The sequence below is a fragment of the Ceratosolen solmsi genome, unplaced genomic scaffold, assembly GCF_000503995.2.
Source record: "Ceratosolen solmsi marchali unplaced genomic scaffold, CerSol_1.0 scaffold13, whole genome shotgun sequence".
Classification (NCBI taxonomy): domain Eukaryota; kingdom Metazoa; phylum Arthropoda; class Insecta; order Hymenoptera; family Agaonidae; genus Ceratosolen; species Ceratosolen solmsi.
Window position 1 is genome coordinate 482,771 of NW_011948418.1, and position 18,302 is coordinate 501,072.

Consider the following 18,302-nt stretch of genomic DNA (forward strand, 5'->3'; position numbering starts at 1 on the left):
AAGAGAGAGAGATATGTTGATCCTCTTCTTTATGATTATTTTAGAAAAATAATCACTTTCTGATATATATATATATATATATATATATATATATATGTAGAGGAGTTGGATAAAAGGGTGAAAAACAACTAAAAAATCTCTTTATTTGATCATTGCCCATAATTCGGTGGTTCTCTCAGAAAATAACAATATAATCGTACGATTACGGGTACGCCGGCTCCGTTAAAATGTACAGTGTAATTTGTGGATCTTTCCTTTACATATTCTAAAATTAAACAATACACATACACATGATTCTTAAAAAAAATTCACATCATCTGATCATATACACAAGCTCGCATACACAATCCGTACTCTATCCATCATATACAACAAAAATACCATTTTTAAAGAGATCTTCTCAGATTGCACATTCAGTAATCATGGAAGAAGATGCTTTTTAATTATCACTTTTGATACATTTCTATTAAATAGGCAGATAATTATCTTTCAGTAATTTCAATCGTTCTTCAATTTTATATGAATTCTAACGGTAAATTTTGCGCTTTCAATCATTTAGTAATTTCGGTTTAGATGTACAAACAAAAAAAATAAACGCACGCGCACGCACACGAACACATAAAACACACACAACGAACACACGCACACACGCGCGCGCGCGTGCACACACACACACACACACACACACACACATATATATATATGTATAAACAAATAAAACAAAAAAACAATTTAAAAAAAAAAAAAAATCAAAAAACAATAATCCACAACAAACTGGTTTGTATTAAAGCCAAAGTTTCTAAAAGAAGAGCGCGTTATCGTATTACATTATGATTATAATTTCACATTGTTTCATCGAAAGTGTTGGAAAAGTGCCAATTAAACTTTTGAAACACACTAATTCGCGGCTTCCTCCGAGACTCGTCACAGTTTGTAGACGCGCGACACATCTCTCTCCTCGATCAGCAGCATCTGCTGCTGTTGCTGATGTAGGAAGAGCATCTGTTGATGTTGACGCTGTTGCCTTTGCTGCTGTCGCTCGTGCCTCGATGTTCGATGTCGCGCGTCTCTCGAGCTGGAAGCTCGCGATGGCTCTCGTTACAATTCCGTCGTCAATGGCTCGGCCTTTTCCACGATAACGTGAAACTCCGTCTCCTTGTACAGCCTCCCATCTGGCACGACCATTGTAATCCTGCTGTCCACCGGGGCACCACCCGAGGCTGTAGTCTCTCTATTGATTACACCGTTTTGTGTCTTGGTGACGACGTCAGGTGCCAACGTGGGCACGCTTATCCATCGCTTTCGCCCGTCCCTTCGGTGTTTACGACAATAGTAGACGAGGAGAGACGCTGCAATTATCAGCAGAAGTAGCAGGCCTGATATGGCTGAGATCAGCAGAAGCATTGAGCTGCTGAGCGCGCAATTACGAGTCTCAAATTCTATAAAACTCGAAGTCGACTCGGCGTCCAGATTTTCCAAGCAAAGAAAAGTCTCGGGATCCTCGACGCTGGTCTCTAAAGAAAATGGCGGGGCTAGGATGTTGGTGTTGTCACGGGACGTTATCAGTCTCGAATAAGCATTCGTGTAGTTAAGTATTTGACTCTTCCAGATCGACAGCTGATTGCAGTCGCAAACTTGATTGACGAGAACGCTATTAATCTCCGTGCGAAAGCTCGTCCTGTCGAATATCAGCGATCCTTCCTCAAAACTGTTTAAACTATTGTTTTTGAACATGAGAGTGTATAAGTTAGTATTGGAAGGTGGTATTCTATTTTCCGTGTCGGCGCGTATGGCGAAGAATGAGCCGAAGGCGACGTTGCCCAGGGTATTATTTTTTATAATGACCGTTCCGCGTACGCTTATGTCAAAAGCCTCGCTTTCGAGATTATCGATAGCGCAGTTAAGTATGGCCACTGTTTTTGGTCTCTTAATCACGAAGGCGGAACTTCTGACGTTGCCCATCTTAACACCGTCCAGCATGAACTTGTCGTAAATTTCGATATCATTCATCACTCGGCTGGGCACTTGATCGCCAAACGTTCCACCAATCATGTGGAAGAATCTCACGTCGAACTTTTTGAAGGCAAGGGCCTCGATAACCTCGATACGGCAGTTTTCTAGGGTTATGCTATTGGTGTTGATAAGATTGGCAAAGGCAAATGCTAAGACTTGGCCTATCCTTACATTCTCGAGGACGATGGCTTCAACGTCACCGTGAAAGACGTTGCTCGGTAATACATCGACGCTGCTATTCCGCACGGTTATTCGCGTATTAGAGGCTTTTTGTGACAACTTAAAGCTGTGATGCATGAGAGTCAAGTTGGCGACGTTAATGAGGTCAACGGAGATGAGGCCGTCCATCTGGACGAGACTGAAATTGGTTAGTAGGACCGAAGGACAGTTATTGACGACGATCCGACTAGTGTGACGACCGAGACCTCGTTCGCCATCCGCCGTCAATATCAGCTCCTGCAAACAAGAGATAAAAGATTTATTGAGTCATGAGCTTTTCTCAGATGGCTGAAGGTATTACGAGGCTAGTCGAGGCTTAGTGAGATAAATGAGTTTTTGAAGGCACGAAATTCCTAAGTGTCTAGTCTCGACCTTTAATACCCTATATATTCGCCTCTTTTTCCATCTTCTCCTCTTAATCTGTTGCTGAGTCCACGAGGGCGATGATAGGGTTGTACTGATTTTTAAGCCGAATACCGTCGAGCCTTATATTTCATTAAAGTGACAATTATTTTTCATTTTAAAACTTTAAAAGTTAATTTCAGTTGATTCAAGTAATTTAAGGAACTAAATTTCCGTAATTATGCATTTTGGGCGATTCATCGATAACCAATCGATCGATTAATGTAAGATTAATATTTTATATTTTCATCTCTTAAGAAAATTGATTGAGTCGTGTCGTGACTCATAATAGCTCATAAATATAAATTAAGATCAATTCAATTATTTTTTTATTAGACTGTAAAAATTAGTGGCATTCTTTTACGATACGGCGCTCTTTTATGATATCGCCTAGTTTGTTAAATAACTCAAGGGTATATCGTTGCAACTAAGTATATTTAAATAAGTATTTGGTTGGCTTATAATTTGCAGTTTTATTAAAAGTATAATTTGACAGACGTTATAGAACATTCATTTCAAATTTCCATTTGAACAACTTTTTCTTTTCTTTTTTTTTTTTTTTTTTTAAGTATGTCTATCGTAAACACGCACGCACGCACGCACGCACACAAAAGCCACTGTTAAAATCAACTTGTTGCAATGACTTTGGTCACATCCATATAGATGTGTGAATATTATAACTGTATCGAAAAACAAGAATACCGCATTAATGTCGAAAGACGTCATCCGCTTTAAAGTTTCCAAGTTTCTCGTGTGAGAGGGGATCGCGGAAAATCCGACAGGCTCACTAATAAGGGTCGAATCTGTGTAATTGGCCATCTAATTGCTGAAATTGTCGACGACATGTGCCGTAATTTCCACCTCCAGCAATTAACGAAGGTGCCTTTACGAGAATAACGTCGTTATTATACTCGGTAAGCTTAACTTTCTGTCGGAAGGCTTCGTCTTGTCGGTGCTTTATTGTCGGTGCATCAACTACTCATACATCGTTTTGGAAAAGCTTTTCTCATTATTCTTTACGTAAGAGAGAACATGGCATCGGCATAGCATAATCAGATAGACGCTTTAACGATAGTCCATTACCAGAATGCTTCTACACTTTTACCCTTGAAATTGCTTGATTTCTCTCACACTCCCATTCATTACTGTCGACATCCACTGTTTAGCCTTTAAATTTAATTCTTGTAACATTTATCAACTATGATATTCACTTTATTTCTCAATGAAAATCATGATGGTTTATTATTATGGTGAATGTTGTATTATTATAAAAATAATTAGTCGTATTGTTGCTTATAAAGGTAAAATAATAATAGATAATAATAAGGAAAGTCGAAATTTAATTAGGAGCTTTTTACGATGATCTTGAGAAAGCGAGTAAATTGCTTTTGGAAATGAGGAAAGGCGTTGAATTCGAACGAGATAATATTGACTTTTGCCTGCAATTTATATATGTAATTTGCAAAATACCTATATTTGTAAAATGAGTCGTTAGAGGTCAGGTATCTATCGCCGTACACCGAACGCTCACAATGAAAGTTGGAGAGATTAATCATATTATGAATACTATTACTAATTGCCGACCGCTGAACAGCATCGTCAATTATTTTCCAATTGTAATAAATGAATTTTGTATATTTACTCGATAATATGTATATATCCGTGGCAGCGAAATGCTTATGAAAATTCCTTGTTTTGCTCTACTTTAAGCGAGAGATGTTAATGTAAATCCTTAAAAAACTGTCAGAATCAAGGAGATAGAACCAGCTTCAAAATATTTTCCTTCGAGTGGCGTATATTGTTCATCGATCGCTTCACTTGCTATTCTAACATTAACATCATTTTCCTTGGGTTACTTGCGAAAGGGAAAAAGTAGAGGGCAGAGCCGGAAAACGAGAGAAAGGAGTTTAAGTGGCCTCGGTGTTTCGGTAAGCAGTGCTCGAGGCTACTTTTGCTCGAACCCCATGATCATCGGCGGCTGAGCGAAAGGGCGGCACAAAGGGTCGATTCCATTGCTCTCGCGATGAGCCAATCAATATTAGAGAATAACAAAGTTTATATCTACATTCGCTTTTATCATTTTTCAAGTTGCCCCGTTACGTTAGGTAGCACAAGGATTATCAAGTATTCCTTTAGGGGTTGGAGAATGTTTTTTTAATTTAATGCGAAGTGAAAGAAGAAGCGTGGCTTCGCTTTTGATTGCCTATCAAAAGACACGTAAGCTTTCTTTTTCTTTTTCTTATTCTTCTTCTTCTTCTTATTATTATTTATTTATTTATTTATTTATTTTTTATTTTATTTTTTTTTTTTTTTGAATTTATACTCGATATTACGTCCTGGGTGTAAATAGAATGGTTTTTCAATTTCGTTCGTACTATTGTTCATACTGTAAATTATGTAAACTTCTTATTTTTAATTCGATTTTTTCAATTTTCATCCATTTAATGAATAATATCGACGAGCTTGCTTGCAGTAATCGTTCGTTTAACGATCGTTACAAGATATGCTTGCATTAAATAGATCATACAGTCACGATATTAGGATACAAGGATACAAGGATCATAATGATTTTTACACGTGCATTGATAATGGAAAACATTTGAACATGGAAGTATCAAAATAAGGACGAGTTTACGTCGATTCGAGGGAAAAAATTCTAGATTTTGCGCAAGTTTTTGTCTATGTGTCTTTCATCCTCGAGTCAAGGGGCAAATATCTAGAAAGTTTTCCATCCATGCGACGCGTATAACTCGGATTCTCGACTATTCGGACTCCTAACCTTCCTAGCAAACTTCTCTAATTACAGTTTTCACCGATAAGACAAGAGAAAGAGAGCAAGATTACCAGAGTGAGGAGGTCCCTTGGGCATAAAAAGAGAATTCTATTAGGTCACTGAGAGAGTCGGTTAGTTGAAACAATGAATGATATGGGGCGAGTATCGCTACATCGATGATTTTCGTGGAGATTTATTCGACGCGTCATTCTGCCGCTCTTACTTTTCTTCATTATAATTTCTTTCTTTCTTTTTCTCGTTTTTTTTTTCTTCTTTTTTTTTCATTCAACACATTGAGAGATAATTTCCACGGGGACGAATCGAGGAATTGGTTACCTTCGTCTTTTATGTACGCCATGCCACGGGTTTAAAAGCACCTCGGAGAATCATCAAATTCTTGGTACTTGATTAAGTTTTCAAATCGCTTTTATCCTTAGTAATATTTCTTCGACCGAAAGTAGTAACTTTTTGTAATTTCTTTTTAAACAAAATTGCAGATTTCTATATTTATTATAGAAATTCTGTACAGCTGCAAGCATGAATAAATGTAAAATAAAGTGTTTCGACATTTGCATATGGACTAAGATCTCGGAAAGTTATTTAAAACGCTAAAGTTATAATAAAAATTTTGACTTTGGACAATGTACACACAATTATTTAACCGAATTATTGAAAGTTTTTCATTCTGCTTATTACAAAATTAGCATTCGTAAATCATCAAATATTTTAATGTTTCTCTAAATATTCCAACCGAAACGTTTCTCCCTTACATTATAAGTATTTACATTTTAAGCTGTGAATAATGCCAAAGCAATTAGTAAATATTATACTTTTCACTAACCCGAATGAAGTTCGTTACATGAAATATAAATTCTTTGCATCCAGACATTTTTTATGCATTGTATTTGCTTGTACCTGTTGGGTGTATAGAGTTTTGCAAGGCTGCAATAAAAAATTTTAATTTTCATCCGAGTCAAGAGCTAGATTTATAAAATCTATCGCATTTCCATATTGAAAGGGTTTTCATTTTTTTCTTACTCTATAACGCTTATCGCGACGTAACAAAAAGTGCGAACAAAGGCAAAATAAAGAATAGAGGGCCTATGCTCCTGAAAGCTGAAAATGAAGTGGCCTGTTCGCAGGTGTAAATGCAAATTAGAGAGAGAGAGAGAGAGAGAGAGAGAGAGAGAGAGAGAGAGACAGACAGAGTGTGGGGGGGAGGGGGCGGAGGGCAGCGCGTATCTATTTAATTTTGTTAACACGGTATCTTTTTTTGTCATTTTTTTTTTTTTTTTTTTTGTTCTACAAATGAAAAAATCGAGCAACAAAGACTACGTGCATCGCACTCCGTATGTATCGGTGTAATAAATTTTCGAAAACATGCTTGTGCGAATTCATACCTACAAAATCTGAATTTTATTATCCTAGTGTTCAACTATTAGATCTAAAATCTAGCGCATGAAAAGAAAAAAAAAAAGGCGGCAGACAGGAGAAAAGTATATTGTTAGTCACCATTTTGATGTATATAGAAATTTCATGTATATAAAGCATAATTTTTATTCATTGTTAGTAATGACTTTGCTTGAGTTATTTTTTCAAAGTTTTTGTAAGAAAATTTTTTTCTCCATATGTTTTAAATGATTATAAATTTTTAATGTGCGCGTTGCAAGCTCCAATATGAAAAATATGAAATGCCATTGTCATATTAATATTATGGTATACAAATTTGATTGCATTCAATAAATAATAATATCGTAGAAAATATATTTTAAATTTTCATTTCTGAGATATGTCATATTCTTATATATTATTTATGTATTTTGTAATATGACAATATGTGCTTTATAGAATAAAAGACATTCATCATTGCTCTTTAGTATTTTTCTCTGTAATAAGAAATTCCTATTATCTATCGACTGTTTGAAAATCGGACATCTTAAATTTTCATTTTTTTTATTTTTTTTTTTTTTTTTTTTTTTTTTTTTTTTTATTAATACAATGTCTAAAGAAATCGAATTTAAAATTACAAAGTATTAAAATTTTGGAGAATCTTCGGAGAATCCCTTAATCTTATTAAAAGTTGCCTTAGGACTTTTCTCATTATTAATATTCTCATTCAAGGCTGAATAAGTCCTCTTTATAATTACCAATACAAAAATAAACATATTTAAGATTTTAAATGTATCTATTTAATATTCGGGAATTAGGTAAGGAATGTTGTGGAGACGTCAATGTGCAAGAGCACAAGTATAATCGTAAAATTTCGTAACATTGTCGTTTGGTATGTGCTTATAGTGCCGCAATCGAAACTTAAATTACGGGGTAATAAAATAATCCCTATTAAAGCCCTATTAAAAACAAATATGAGACGAAAAAAAAAGTTGAACTTAGAGAGTTACTGGCCACCTTGTAATCGAGCGAAACGTCAATCACAAAGTCGCTATTTACAATATGAGATCGAGGGTTTCATTGCACACCGTACTCCCGTCCTCCATCCTCACTCCTCTCTCATTCCTCATTCTCTCGCTTTGCACAAACGAGGGCAAACAAAAAAAGTGCGCGCCACGGCAATCCCGCATTTTCCTACATAATAACGATACAAATGTGCACTATGCAGACCACCTCTTCGCCGTCGCGAATTGTCCGCGATTATCGTACATTTATGCCTCGCTTTTGTTTTCTTCTCTTGTCGTCGAGCTTAAGGATATAGAAAATTTTCCGAGTTGCCACTACGCCTACTTCCTCCCCCCCCCCGGCCACCGTATCACTTTCTGCATTTTATGCAAGAAATTTCAGGATTACGACCGACGTCACCAAACTCCTATTCGTATTTATATTAAACACACGAAATACATTTTTATAGATCTTAGAGCTGTCGATGAGAAATGTGATAAAACAATTTAATCGTCAGTTTTTATTACAATTTTGGAAATTGATTTGAATCTCGATGTTAAATGGCTATCTAAAGAGCTTCGCAAAATCTTATGATTTATAAAATTTTTTATCATTATATTTCACATTATTATAACTTGGCCAATACATTGTATTATTTATTCGGAGCAATTATGAATTTCATAACTACCGTTAATGCTAATCACAATGCATCTATTGGCATTTAATTGTGTTATCGTGTATTATAAAATGGACAAAGGAGAGTAATGCAAAATAATGAATTTCAAAGCATAATAAACGCAGTCGAACATAGTCCCGATGAATAATCCTAGGAAATTTGAATTTTGGCCTTTGCGCAACTTTGTACTGTTTCTTGCGGTTGTAAAGAAGCTTTTTCACTACCTATTAAAGATTTATGCGAAACAATTTTGGTGCGTAATACGCCTGTGAATTTATTTTTGCGAACAGCGTGGAAAGAGGCTATTTAATACCCGCAGAGGGCACGGGCAACAATCGACGTCTTTATTTATTAAATGAGGTTGACCGTTGCGATATGCCGCTTGGCCGGATACTTTTGTATGATAATGACAACGATGGCGTTGATAGAAGGGCAATAGTTAATTTTTCATCTTAAGAAAATAAATTTGATTTACATAGTTATATCGACTTTGGTTACGACTAATGTTACGGTAAAATGAGTGAACCGATGGCATTGATTACTAACTGTAACTGATTTACTCCAATGTTGTCTTGGCGCATATAATGCAATATGATTTCTATATAATAATCGAATCAAGGTATTCAGTGACTCATATATATATATATATAAATTAATATTTTAAGATTATGTATTTTTTAAATATTGTACCATTAATGCTTGCATTTTAATTAATTTAATTCTGGAATCTAATTCTTATATGCTTTAATTTTCAATCGCATTATCAGCTTTAACATCTAACATTCGAGTGCAAAAGTGCTCGTATTAGTAATTGATAATCCAGTAATATAACATTTAAATAATAGATTAAGAAGAGATTGACAAATAAATTCCTAAAAGTTTTTATACTTGGTGACTTTGTAACGATCATCAGCTGCTACTATAAACTCAAAAAGTCAACATCGCCTCGTTTAAATAATTCAGTTATTTCTTATATTATTGTGGAGAATAACGTTAATCGATGCAATAGTAGCGCATAAATATAAATGCCATTGGATTTATTTTCATAGGCGCCTAATAAAATATCAAATACATCAAGTAATTAACAACAGCATTTCCAACGACAAAGTTACGTTATTTGAAATGCTTCGTGGTAAATAATCATGGTGATATTTCTCATCCGAGCCTTTATGACTAGCCAATTGTTATAAACTTATTACGATGAAACGTTCACTCTGCGAAAGCCGACTGAATAATCAACATCCAGCTAAACCGACTCCCTCGCGAATTCTCAGTACAAACAAACATAAAGCATTGAGATCTATGCACGTAAAATCAACAAATTTCTAGTGTGCATATACGCGAGGCGTATTTCCAACCTGCGTCTTTTCATCGTACCATCTTGCAAAACGTAAACAATTCCATAGTCTTCACAAGGTTTTCCACGCCCAATCTCTCTGTACCGCGTCTCTTGTCAATATAGCATTCCCCAATTACGCCTAATTAATGGACAAAGCATGAAATGGCGTTCTTGGATAATTTTTTTCCCATACTTGTGTAATAGCGCAGGAGGCCGTGAGTGAGATTTCGGGAAGATGAATGAACGGATGGACGAGTGCGCAGAATGAAAACGAAAACGGGCATTAGGTATGGTAAATATTATATACTTTTGTTACTACAATTTTGTTGGGGAGGTAGTTTTATGATTCGCATACGATGCGTATCGCTTGCTTCTTCTCTCATTGCATTGCCTCGTCCTCCCTACATCATACGACTAGTTAATTCATCGATAACAAGCAGGAGAAAGACTGACGAAGGGTATCTCGTTTCGCATGCTCGTCGTCTGCCATTGACGCGTATTATTCGCTTTGTTTAGTATAATGATTCTTTATACGTTTGATCAGTGGATTCGAATGCATTTGGGGCTGAGCTGGGCTGCGCTCAGATCAATTCGCGATATAAAATGGCTGTCGACCGATGTTGGTAAGGGCGTGAAAACCGTTGTGGTAAAATTATACTTTGACATTGATAGGATTGATAAGGGGAAAGTTATATACGCGGATGATTTTCATTATTGTTAACCGCGAGATAATGCTTAATTTTTAATGATTTATCGTCAGTCGATTGTCCTTTGAATAAAGTGGATACTATTTGCCGATATTTAATTATGCTCGCTACTTGTTAGAGCTCAATTGTCGATCAAGACGTTTCGCTTGTTGGCTTATTGCCGCCGTGAGCGGCGCAAGTGCGCGTGCGCGTGCGCGTCGCGATAAAAACAATCGTAAAAAACATAAATGACGGGATAATTTTGGCTAACTGACCCTTTACGACTATGGGCTGTGGCTCGTCCTTCTCATCCTGATGAATCGCGAGGGTATGAAGTGTTCGTGCACGCACGGCGATTAAAAGTAGCGGGAGGCTGTTAAAGAGAGGACGAGGTTGTAAAAAGTCAAAAAAAGGAAGAAGAAAAAAAGAAAGTAAGAAAAAAGGAGAATAGAACGGCCAGGCGACAAAGATCTGTTTTTCCATTCGTCCACTTTCTCATTAGGTTGGATTTTCCATTGGTTATGTTGAGGTGGACGGGACGTTGGGCATAATTGCAATTGTAAATATATTTTTGCATATTTTTCAACTATTTATATCTCTTATGAATTTCTTCTTCTTCTTCTTCTCTCTCTCTCTCTCTCTCTCTCTCTCTCTCTCTCTAACATATTCATAAATTGCACAGACCAGAGTCCTTTTTCAGTAATAAACTACCCAAATAAAATAACATATATCGTGTTATTTATTTAAAATTTTCCATTTCTTCGAACGATTATTTTAGTTTGAATTTGAAATCTATGTTTTTTTTTTTTTTTTTTTTTTTTAAAATTTTTTTTTTAAAAAACGGATATTTTACCATCGGCTTTATTACTACGTACGACACCTACATACTTTAATTAGATATATTTCTTTCATTGACAGTTATAGATATTTCATATAAAATTTTAATAAATAAATTACGAGAAACCGTATAGTTTATTTTACCAAATAATTTTTTTTAGGTCTGAACTGAAATTATAATTTCTCAGAAATAAATTACTCTGTAACGGGCTTTCAACTTATTCACTATAATTCTCCTTTATTGTTGTGGGTTGTGTCTTTGTTTGTCTCCATGTACCGCGTCTTGATGTTCCTGCGAGTCGATTTTGGTGTTTTGTAGAATTAGGTAGGATTAAGGCGCTTAAGTAGGACATTAACTTGCATTTACGTAATTTGTACTTTCCTCGGGGATTCTTGTTTATTTAAAGAACGTTAAATTAGTTTACTTCACTTATAAACATTTTCTAGGCAGTTGTAATTATCGTACATTTCGTATAATCTGATACAATATTTCCAGTTGATTTCCATCAACCCTATCGATTCTATTATTTCAATTAATAATAGCGCAAGAAAAAAAATATAATTCTTTTATTGACTCTTGTTTTTCACGTTCTATAAGCTATTTCTTAACAGCATCATTAATGACATATTTCTGAGCTTGAATTAGAAAAATTGCTATATATTAATTGAAATGTTTATGAATCAATCAATCTATTAATCGATCATTATGTTAATAATCTGTTAAAATATCGGCTCTATCACCCTACGCCTCCTTCGTATTTATCTTTTTGTTTTTTGTTTTTCGAATATCAATGTTAGTTCGATAAATTGCACTTATAAACTGTGAAATTCGTAAAGCGACGACGTTTGTCAATTTTTTAGACAATTCTTCTGCACGGAATGTAAAATACGATGCTTGATGAGTTTATTGTCATTTTTGGTCCAAGAGGGATTACGTAGGAACGAACTTTGTTACCGAATAAATAAATTATTATTTGGATTAGTTTAATGACACCTCCGTACATTTTACGAATCTAGTAAGAATAACCGTTGCATACGCAATCAATGGAAAAAGTAATAAATTTTGACATGCGTATTATAAAAAAATTTCTTTTTTTTTATTCGTCAAACTGAATTATTATTAAAATATTGTGTTGATGAAATATACCATGAAGTTACTTCCGTTCAATCGTATCTCTGAACTTATCTTACGTTTCAATATTCGATTGGAGTGTGCGCGTTTGTGCGAATATTCCACACTATCGAATGAAATCAATTAAACAGTTTATTGCTCTAATAAATTAATTAGTCTTTCTAAAGTGCTTGAATTTGAAATTAAAGTAAAGAACGAAGTTGTACTTGAATATCAAACTGATATAAAGTAGCTCATCCGTATAATAAAATTTAAAGAAAGCCATAGATTAATAATACGATATTCGATTTGGCAAAAATACTGCCACATTAAAAAGGAATAAATCACTAACTACTTTAACCATTGTGAGCTTTACGTTCTCAAAGAAGTCAGAGCCCGAATTCGTGATTAAACGCTCCACGGTTTAGCGAATTTATTTACCGTAGCCCCGTGGCTTCTACGCGTTGTGTATATAAAGTCGCTGGGAGCGAGCCGCGGGAGCTTTTTATTGCCTCTGCGGAGCCAAAATCGCTTAAAACCCGAAACTACCACCGCGTGGGATCATTTATCTCTATGCCACTTTTATGAAGGCTGGAGTTGGAATATTAAGAGAAGCTGGCTGCTGCTCCTCCTTGTCTCCGTAATTTTTTCCTTTGTCCACTCAAAATGCAACGGTGGCTCTGCTAAAAATGAGTCTCATTGAAAAAAATTCTTTTAGATTCGTCCTGAAAATGTGCAATTAGTGTGCCGAGATAAAGAGCGAGGTGACATTTTCGTTCCGATAGTCTAATGTGAGCAGCGTTTATAATTTAATGGGAACCAAAAGTCTACGTTTTTAGTTTCAATTAGCTTTACGATTGCAGCTTTATTAGCTAGATATTTTGCATATTAATATTGTAAATTTAGTGGAATTATCGTAATGATTAAGCTAATTAATTATTTATATTTGTGGAATTTTAAGTGCTTTATTTAATGAGGGTACTTTCGTGCTAAATAACAATCGTTATATTGTGAAAATGGTTTATCAGCATAAAAGTATTTGTTATTTTAATATAAAATAGATAAAATATACATAGAAGGAGGATGATTCGATTTTCACATTCCGTCACGTATAATATCAATTAAGCGCACACATCATTATTATCATCGATATCTAAGAACTTGTTGGTTATTCTACAATGTTTATCTAGATATTTATTTTATAACATATTTATTTTATTTTAATCGTTTAATTTCAATTTACAATTATTTGAATTACCTATTAGCCGAATTTCACGATACGTCATGCTAGCGATCTATGCTTTATACATTCTTTAATTACCAAAGTGATGCGTAATGACAATTTTAGTTTTATTAATCTCTGCTTTAAATTACCGAGGCAAATAAATTATCAACCACCAATTTATTCACTATAAAGGCTAATCATCGTGGAATTGAGTCGCATTTTCAAAAATTCTCGACAAAAATCCTAACTAAAGTTGTACTCCCCTCGAGTTGCGATCTACGGTTAAACAGCCAATCAGTGCCAATCTCTCTCCCCCCCCTCCCCCTCCCCATCCCAGCCTGTCATCGCTCAGCTCCGCAGAGTCATTTTGGTTACGGAGGAAGTCCAGACAGTAAAGGACCATTGAAAAGCCACCAACTCGATGGGCCTCGTTCTCCTTCCCGCGGCGCAACCAACCATTCGCTCGACCGTCATAAATAACGGTTTATGCTTAGGACGAAAGTCCTCGCCGGCAGACAGGTTACCCGACCTGTCTCCCGCGTCTCCGTATCTGTATATAGAATAGAACGACATGGCCTTGGGGATTTATTGGGGTAGGTTGTACGTGGGAAAGGAGGCCGAGCTCACGGGAATGAGAAAAATAGCGGTAATGGAGCTCTGAGGGATGGCAGTCACGTGACCGACGACGTCTTCCCGAAACCGAGAACTTTTCTCGAGAGTCGGATAAAAATGAGCCCGCTCGTAAAAAGGGTGAACGGGGCTCGGGCGGAGGTTGCGAGGTGATCGAGGGGGTTCGTGCAGTTTTAAAGGCCGGGTCGTCTGAAAAATTGTGCCCGTAAAAATGGAGGCCTTATCGGAGTGCGCAATAGAACGGATATTTAACTACGTCCTGACGGTATCCTTAGCATGATGTAGTATGGCGTTGGCTATTGTTTTTCCGCTAATAGTAGGAATGTTGATTGACGGAAGAGGTAGAGGGGAGAGGGAAAAGAGAAAAAAGACGGATTATCTAATTTGAGAACAAGCTCATTCAGCTTCTCAGGAGTTGAATTGCTGACCTATCGAGTAGTCGATATTGTTTTATCCGATAACTTTAGCCAGTCGATTATTCTTGACATTTGGCCAATATTATTCAATAAGAGAAGCCAGCATAATCGTATTTGTTAAATCCATTGGATCTGTTGCTGTTATTTAATTTATTTTCATTTTCAACAATCGATTGCATTCGCCACAATGTTTTTCATGCGAGCTCTAAAAATATTCAGGGGGAATTAAATGGAAGAAATTTATCAGTTTCCTTAGTACTTTCGAATCAAACGATTGTGCGCGTAGTTGCGTGCCATTAGCCTAATCCCCGGACTTGGATTGGTTAATCGAACAAATGTTATAAATATCCAATTCAGATTCAGAACCAGATTCGCTTTCAGCCTTGCGTTAACCGGCAATTTAGGCGTAGCTTATAAGAAGCTGACGATTCTCCCCCCCCCCTCCACCCGAGCTTTCTCAAATCCATGAATAATACTTCATCGCGTTGGCGAAGCGCGTCTGATAGAAATGTCGCGTTACCGATGTACCATCGCGTTATCATCCGTTCAAATTTAAGATTTCAAGAGGGTCACGCGCGTGAATGCACATCATCGATGACAAAGAGGAATAAAAAAGAACAATTAAACAAATAAACAATAGGAGAAAGGATAAAGGAGCAGGCCGTCGCAATAATATACGACAAAGACCGACAAACTTGGCCGGACGTGAATCTTTCAAAAACTTTTTTTTACAAAAACAAAGTAAAGTCTTCGCTTCTTATTTTATACTACCTCACTTTTATCAAGTACTTTTTCCACGGATGCACCTACGCTGCGGGCACACATATATCAATACAATGGCACTCATTGCTATTGTAGTTACCTCACTTGAGAGAAATCCAGCGCGTATGTATTACCGGAAAGGAAAGAGGCCGAAATTTACACCTTGAATCTCTCGTTCTCTCGTTTCAAAACTTGCTCCACGTCGTCGTAGTCACCGTCTCGTTTCTCCCCCCCCCCCATCCTACTCCTCCTCCTCCTCCTCCTCCTCCGTATATCTCGCATTGGGCTCTATGGCTTTTGTGTTTTAAGGTTCCGTGGGAGAGAAAGGGATAGAGGGCGGTCTTTGTTTTTTCTCATTCTCTTTTCTCTCCTGGGCGTACGCATAGTCCTGAGGATTCAAGTGAACTTGAACCCCTGTGATATTATATTCGAGATTTAGGTTTGTCGGAAACTGACGTCTCTATTAGTATAGCAGCGCGCAAACCCTCCATTTTGTCCATCCGAAGCCCATGAAGTTTTATTATTCCTGGAAATCGCTTGGCTCTTTAATGATTTAAGGAAGGCCTATACTTATCACATCGTTCTTAAGCCGTAAATGTTTTAATTCAACATATTACTTTTATAATTCATAGACGACTTTGTGGCATTTCTCTTATACAGTGTCCTTGTTACCGGGCTTATCATCAATATTTTATTACCGCTCTATTAACTTTTATTTAGCTTTAATGTTAATTGCACGTCAATGACAAAGACGCGTTGATAATTGTCTAGAGCCTTTTATTTCATTGCTGTTAGGACTATTGGCCTATCTCACGCATTTATTTCTTATGGCGATCTAAACTTTATCTTTTATTTTTTATCTTCGTCCCTTAATAACAGATCCCCCCTCCCCCTCCCCCCTCCCCCTCCCAATCCCATCCCAACCCACTACACCACCAGTTTATTCTAAACTCTGAATGGCAATGTAAATAGATGTGTGTCGCATTGTAGGAATATTATTTGATAAGTCAAAGTTTGATTTTTCTCTCGTCTTTCTTTCAAGAATATGATACAAGTGGTCGAGCAGACAAGGATGTACGCTATATAAGTGCAGCCATACGTGTTTTGAGGAATACAAAGTTAATTAGGTCAAGCCGTAGCAATTATGTGGCCAACAATCGAAACAAGGGTGAAAATTCTTAATGCACACGTATGCCACGCATGTAAACTTACGCGCGCGCACACACACACACACACACACGTAGGGAGAGACACAGGCGCGCACACATACACACGATATATATATATATATATATATATATCTATAGAATTAGAATAGTCGAGCCGACAGAATGGACAGAGCGATGTTTGACGCTGACAGAAGCAGGTAGTTGCCAGTGACGGGCCCTCGAGAACTCGCGGAACTCGCGGAGCAAATTACCTCTGGATTGTCCTTGCAGTCGCAGGTCAGTCGGCCGTACTGGTCGCAGCTACAGGGCGGCGAGTTGCATCTGCCGTTGCCGTTGACACTGGGCCCGGATCCGGAGCTCGGGAGCCCGTTGGCCAGGGCGGCCCCTCTCGGCAGACCCGGCGCTGTCCAGAACAGGCCGAGGATCGCGCTGCCCAGCATGAGCCGCGTCGCTTCCATCATAGTCCCGCCTCCGTCGCGCTCCTCAGTCGCTCATCCCAGTAGCAACAAGCAGTCCCCGGGAGGTCCCCCGCGCACTATCACCGGCACTGCATCCACCGACACCTCAACCGCACTTTGGCCCTGGTGCCATGATCGCCGCCCGGTATGGATGGGCCTGTCGCTGTCTATTCGAATGTCGGGCCGCTCCGTTCACCCGCGCACCAGGAGGCCGCGATAACCGAGCACCGAATGAACACTCGCGCACGTGTACGGCGGCTGGTACGAGGCGCGTGCACACGAGAGCACGAACATCCTGTAGCGCGTGCGTGCTTGCGCCTTTTCACGAGGGATCACATGTCGCCGATGTTGCCGGTGACGATGACGATTCCCCCGTAGTGGGCCGACGAGGGTCCGCGGCTACATTCTTCGCGCCTCGGCCTGACAGCCGCTGCCTCCCGCTGAAAGTTAATAACCACATTTGTCGCTCGTCGTTAGGCTGATTCGAACGTGGTAGCGAGATCAAGTGAAGAATGTTATTATGCTGCTTTAACAGCGTTGCCTCTCGATCTTTCTTCCAGTCTACTTTACCCTCGAATGTATTTGCTCACGAGGATGTTTATTTAGTGAGGAATAGTCGGTCGGGCGTTCTTTCTCTTAAAATAACAGGCTAGGGACACTTTGATTTTGGGCTGAAATTTTGCCGTTGCAAGTAATAAGTCACAAACACTCCAGAGATACTTTTCAAGGCGGCGGCAGTGGTGGTGGTGGTAGCGGTGGTGGTGGTGGTGGGGGTGGTGGGGGTGGGGGGGGGGGGGGGTTGCTACATTGTCATAGTGTCACGAAAAAAATCTTTCTGGCTCGCGGGTCGGATTTGCCACCGAAGGTATTTTCTGGGCATGCACTTCCGGTGCAGAGTCAAAGTGCAAAGCGCTTTTGTCGAGGCAGATTTGGAAGGAGCGCGAAAGGAGTGGGCAATATGTTCGTTTGATTGATTTTTATTTTTATTTTATTTATTTATATTTTTTTTTTTTTTTTTTTTTTTTTTTTTTTTTTTTTTTTTGCAAAGAATAAGGATAGACTGCTCGAAAGACGCAATAAAATTAACGATTTCACCCCACGTAAGCCTGTGATTGAGAGAATCGAAAATAATTGGCTTTAAGTATGATCGTTAACCTTTAAAAGCGCTAATAATGAATGGCCTCTGGTTTCT

The 18,302-nt window shown here is 37.7% G+C and overlaps 2 protein-coding genes across 2 annotated transcripts in view; one reads left to right on the plus strand and one right to left on the minus strand.

Annotated features, from left to right (window-relative positions):
• The window catches only part of hiw (MYC binding protein highwire), a 392,819-nt gene that overhangs the window by 12,449 nt on the left and 362,068 nt on the right, over nucleotides 1-18,302 (plus strand). The gene's annotated exons all lie outside the window — the stretch shown is intronic.
• LOC105360083 (uncharacterized) lies at nucleotides 758-17,253 on the minus strand. Its single transcript, XM_011496869.1, has 2 exons — nucleotides 16,904-17,253; nucleotides 758-2,469 (listed from the first exon to the last, which is right to left on the minus strand). The coding sequence occupies exons 1-2, from the start codon at nucleotides 17,111-17,113 to the stop codon at nucleotides 1,099-1,101; spliced, it is 1,581 nt and encodes a 526-aa protein (XP_011495171.1). The 5' UTR covers nucleotides 17,114-17,253; the 3' UTR covers nucleotides 758-1,098.

Bases quoted from the DNA above. Each gene is read 5' to 3' on its own strand.
- LOC105360083 (XM_011496869.1), bottom strand. From the start codon at position 17,113: ATGATGGAAGCGACGCGGCTCATGCTGGGCAGCGCGATCCTCGGCCTG. The intron at 2,470-16,903 runs GTAATTTGCTCC...TCTTGTTTGCAG, and splicing joins ACTGCAAGGACAATCCAGAG to GAGCTGATATTGACGGCGGA.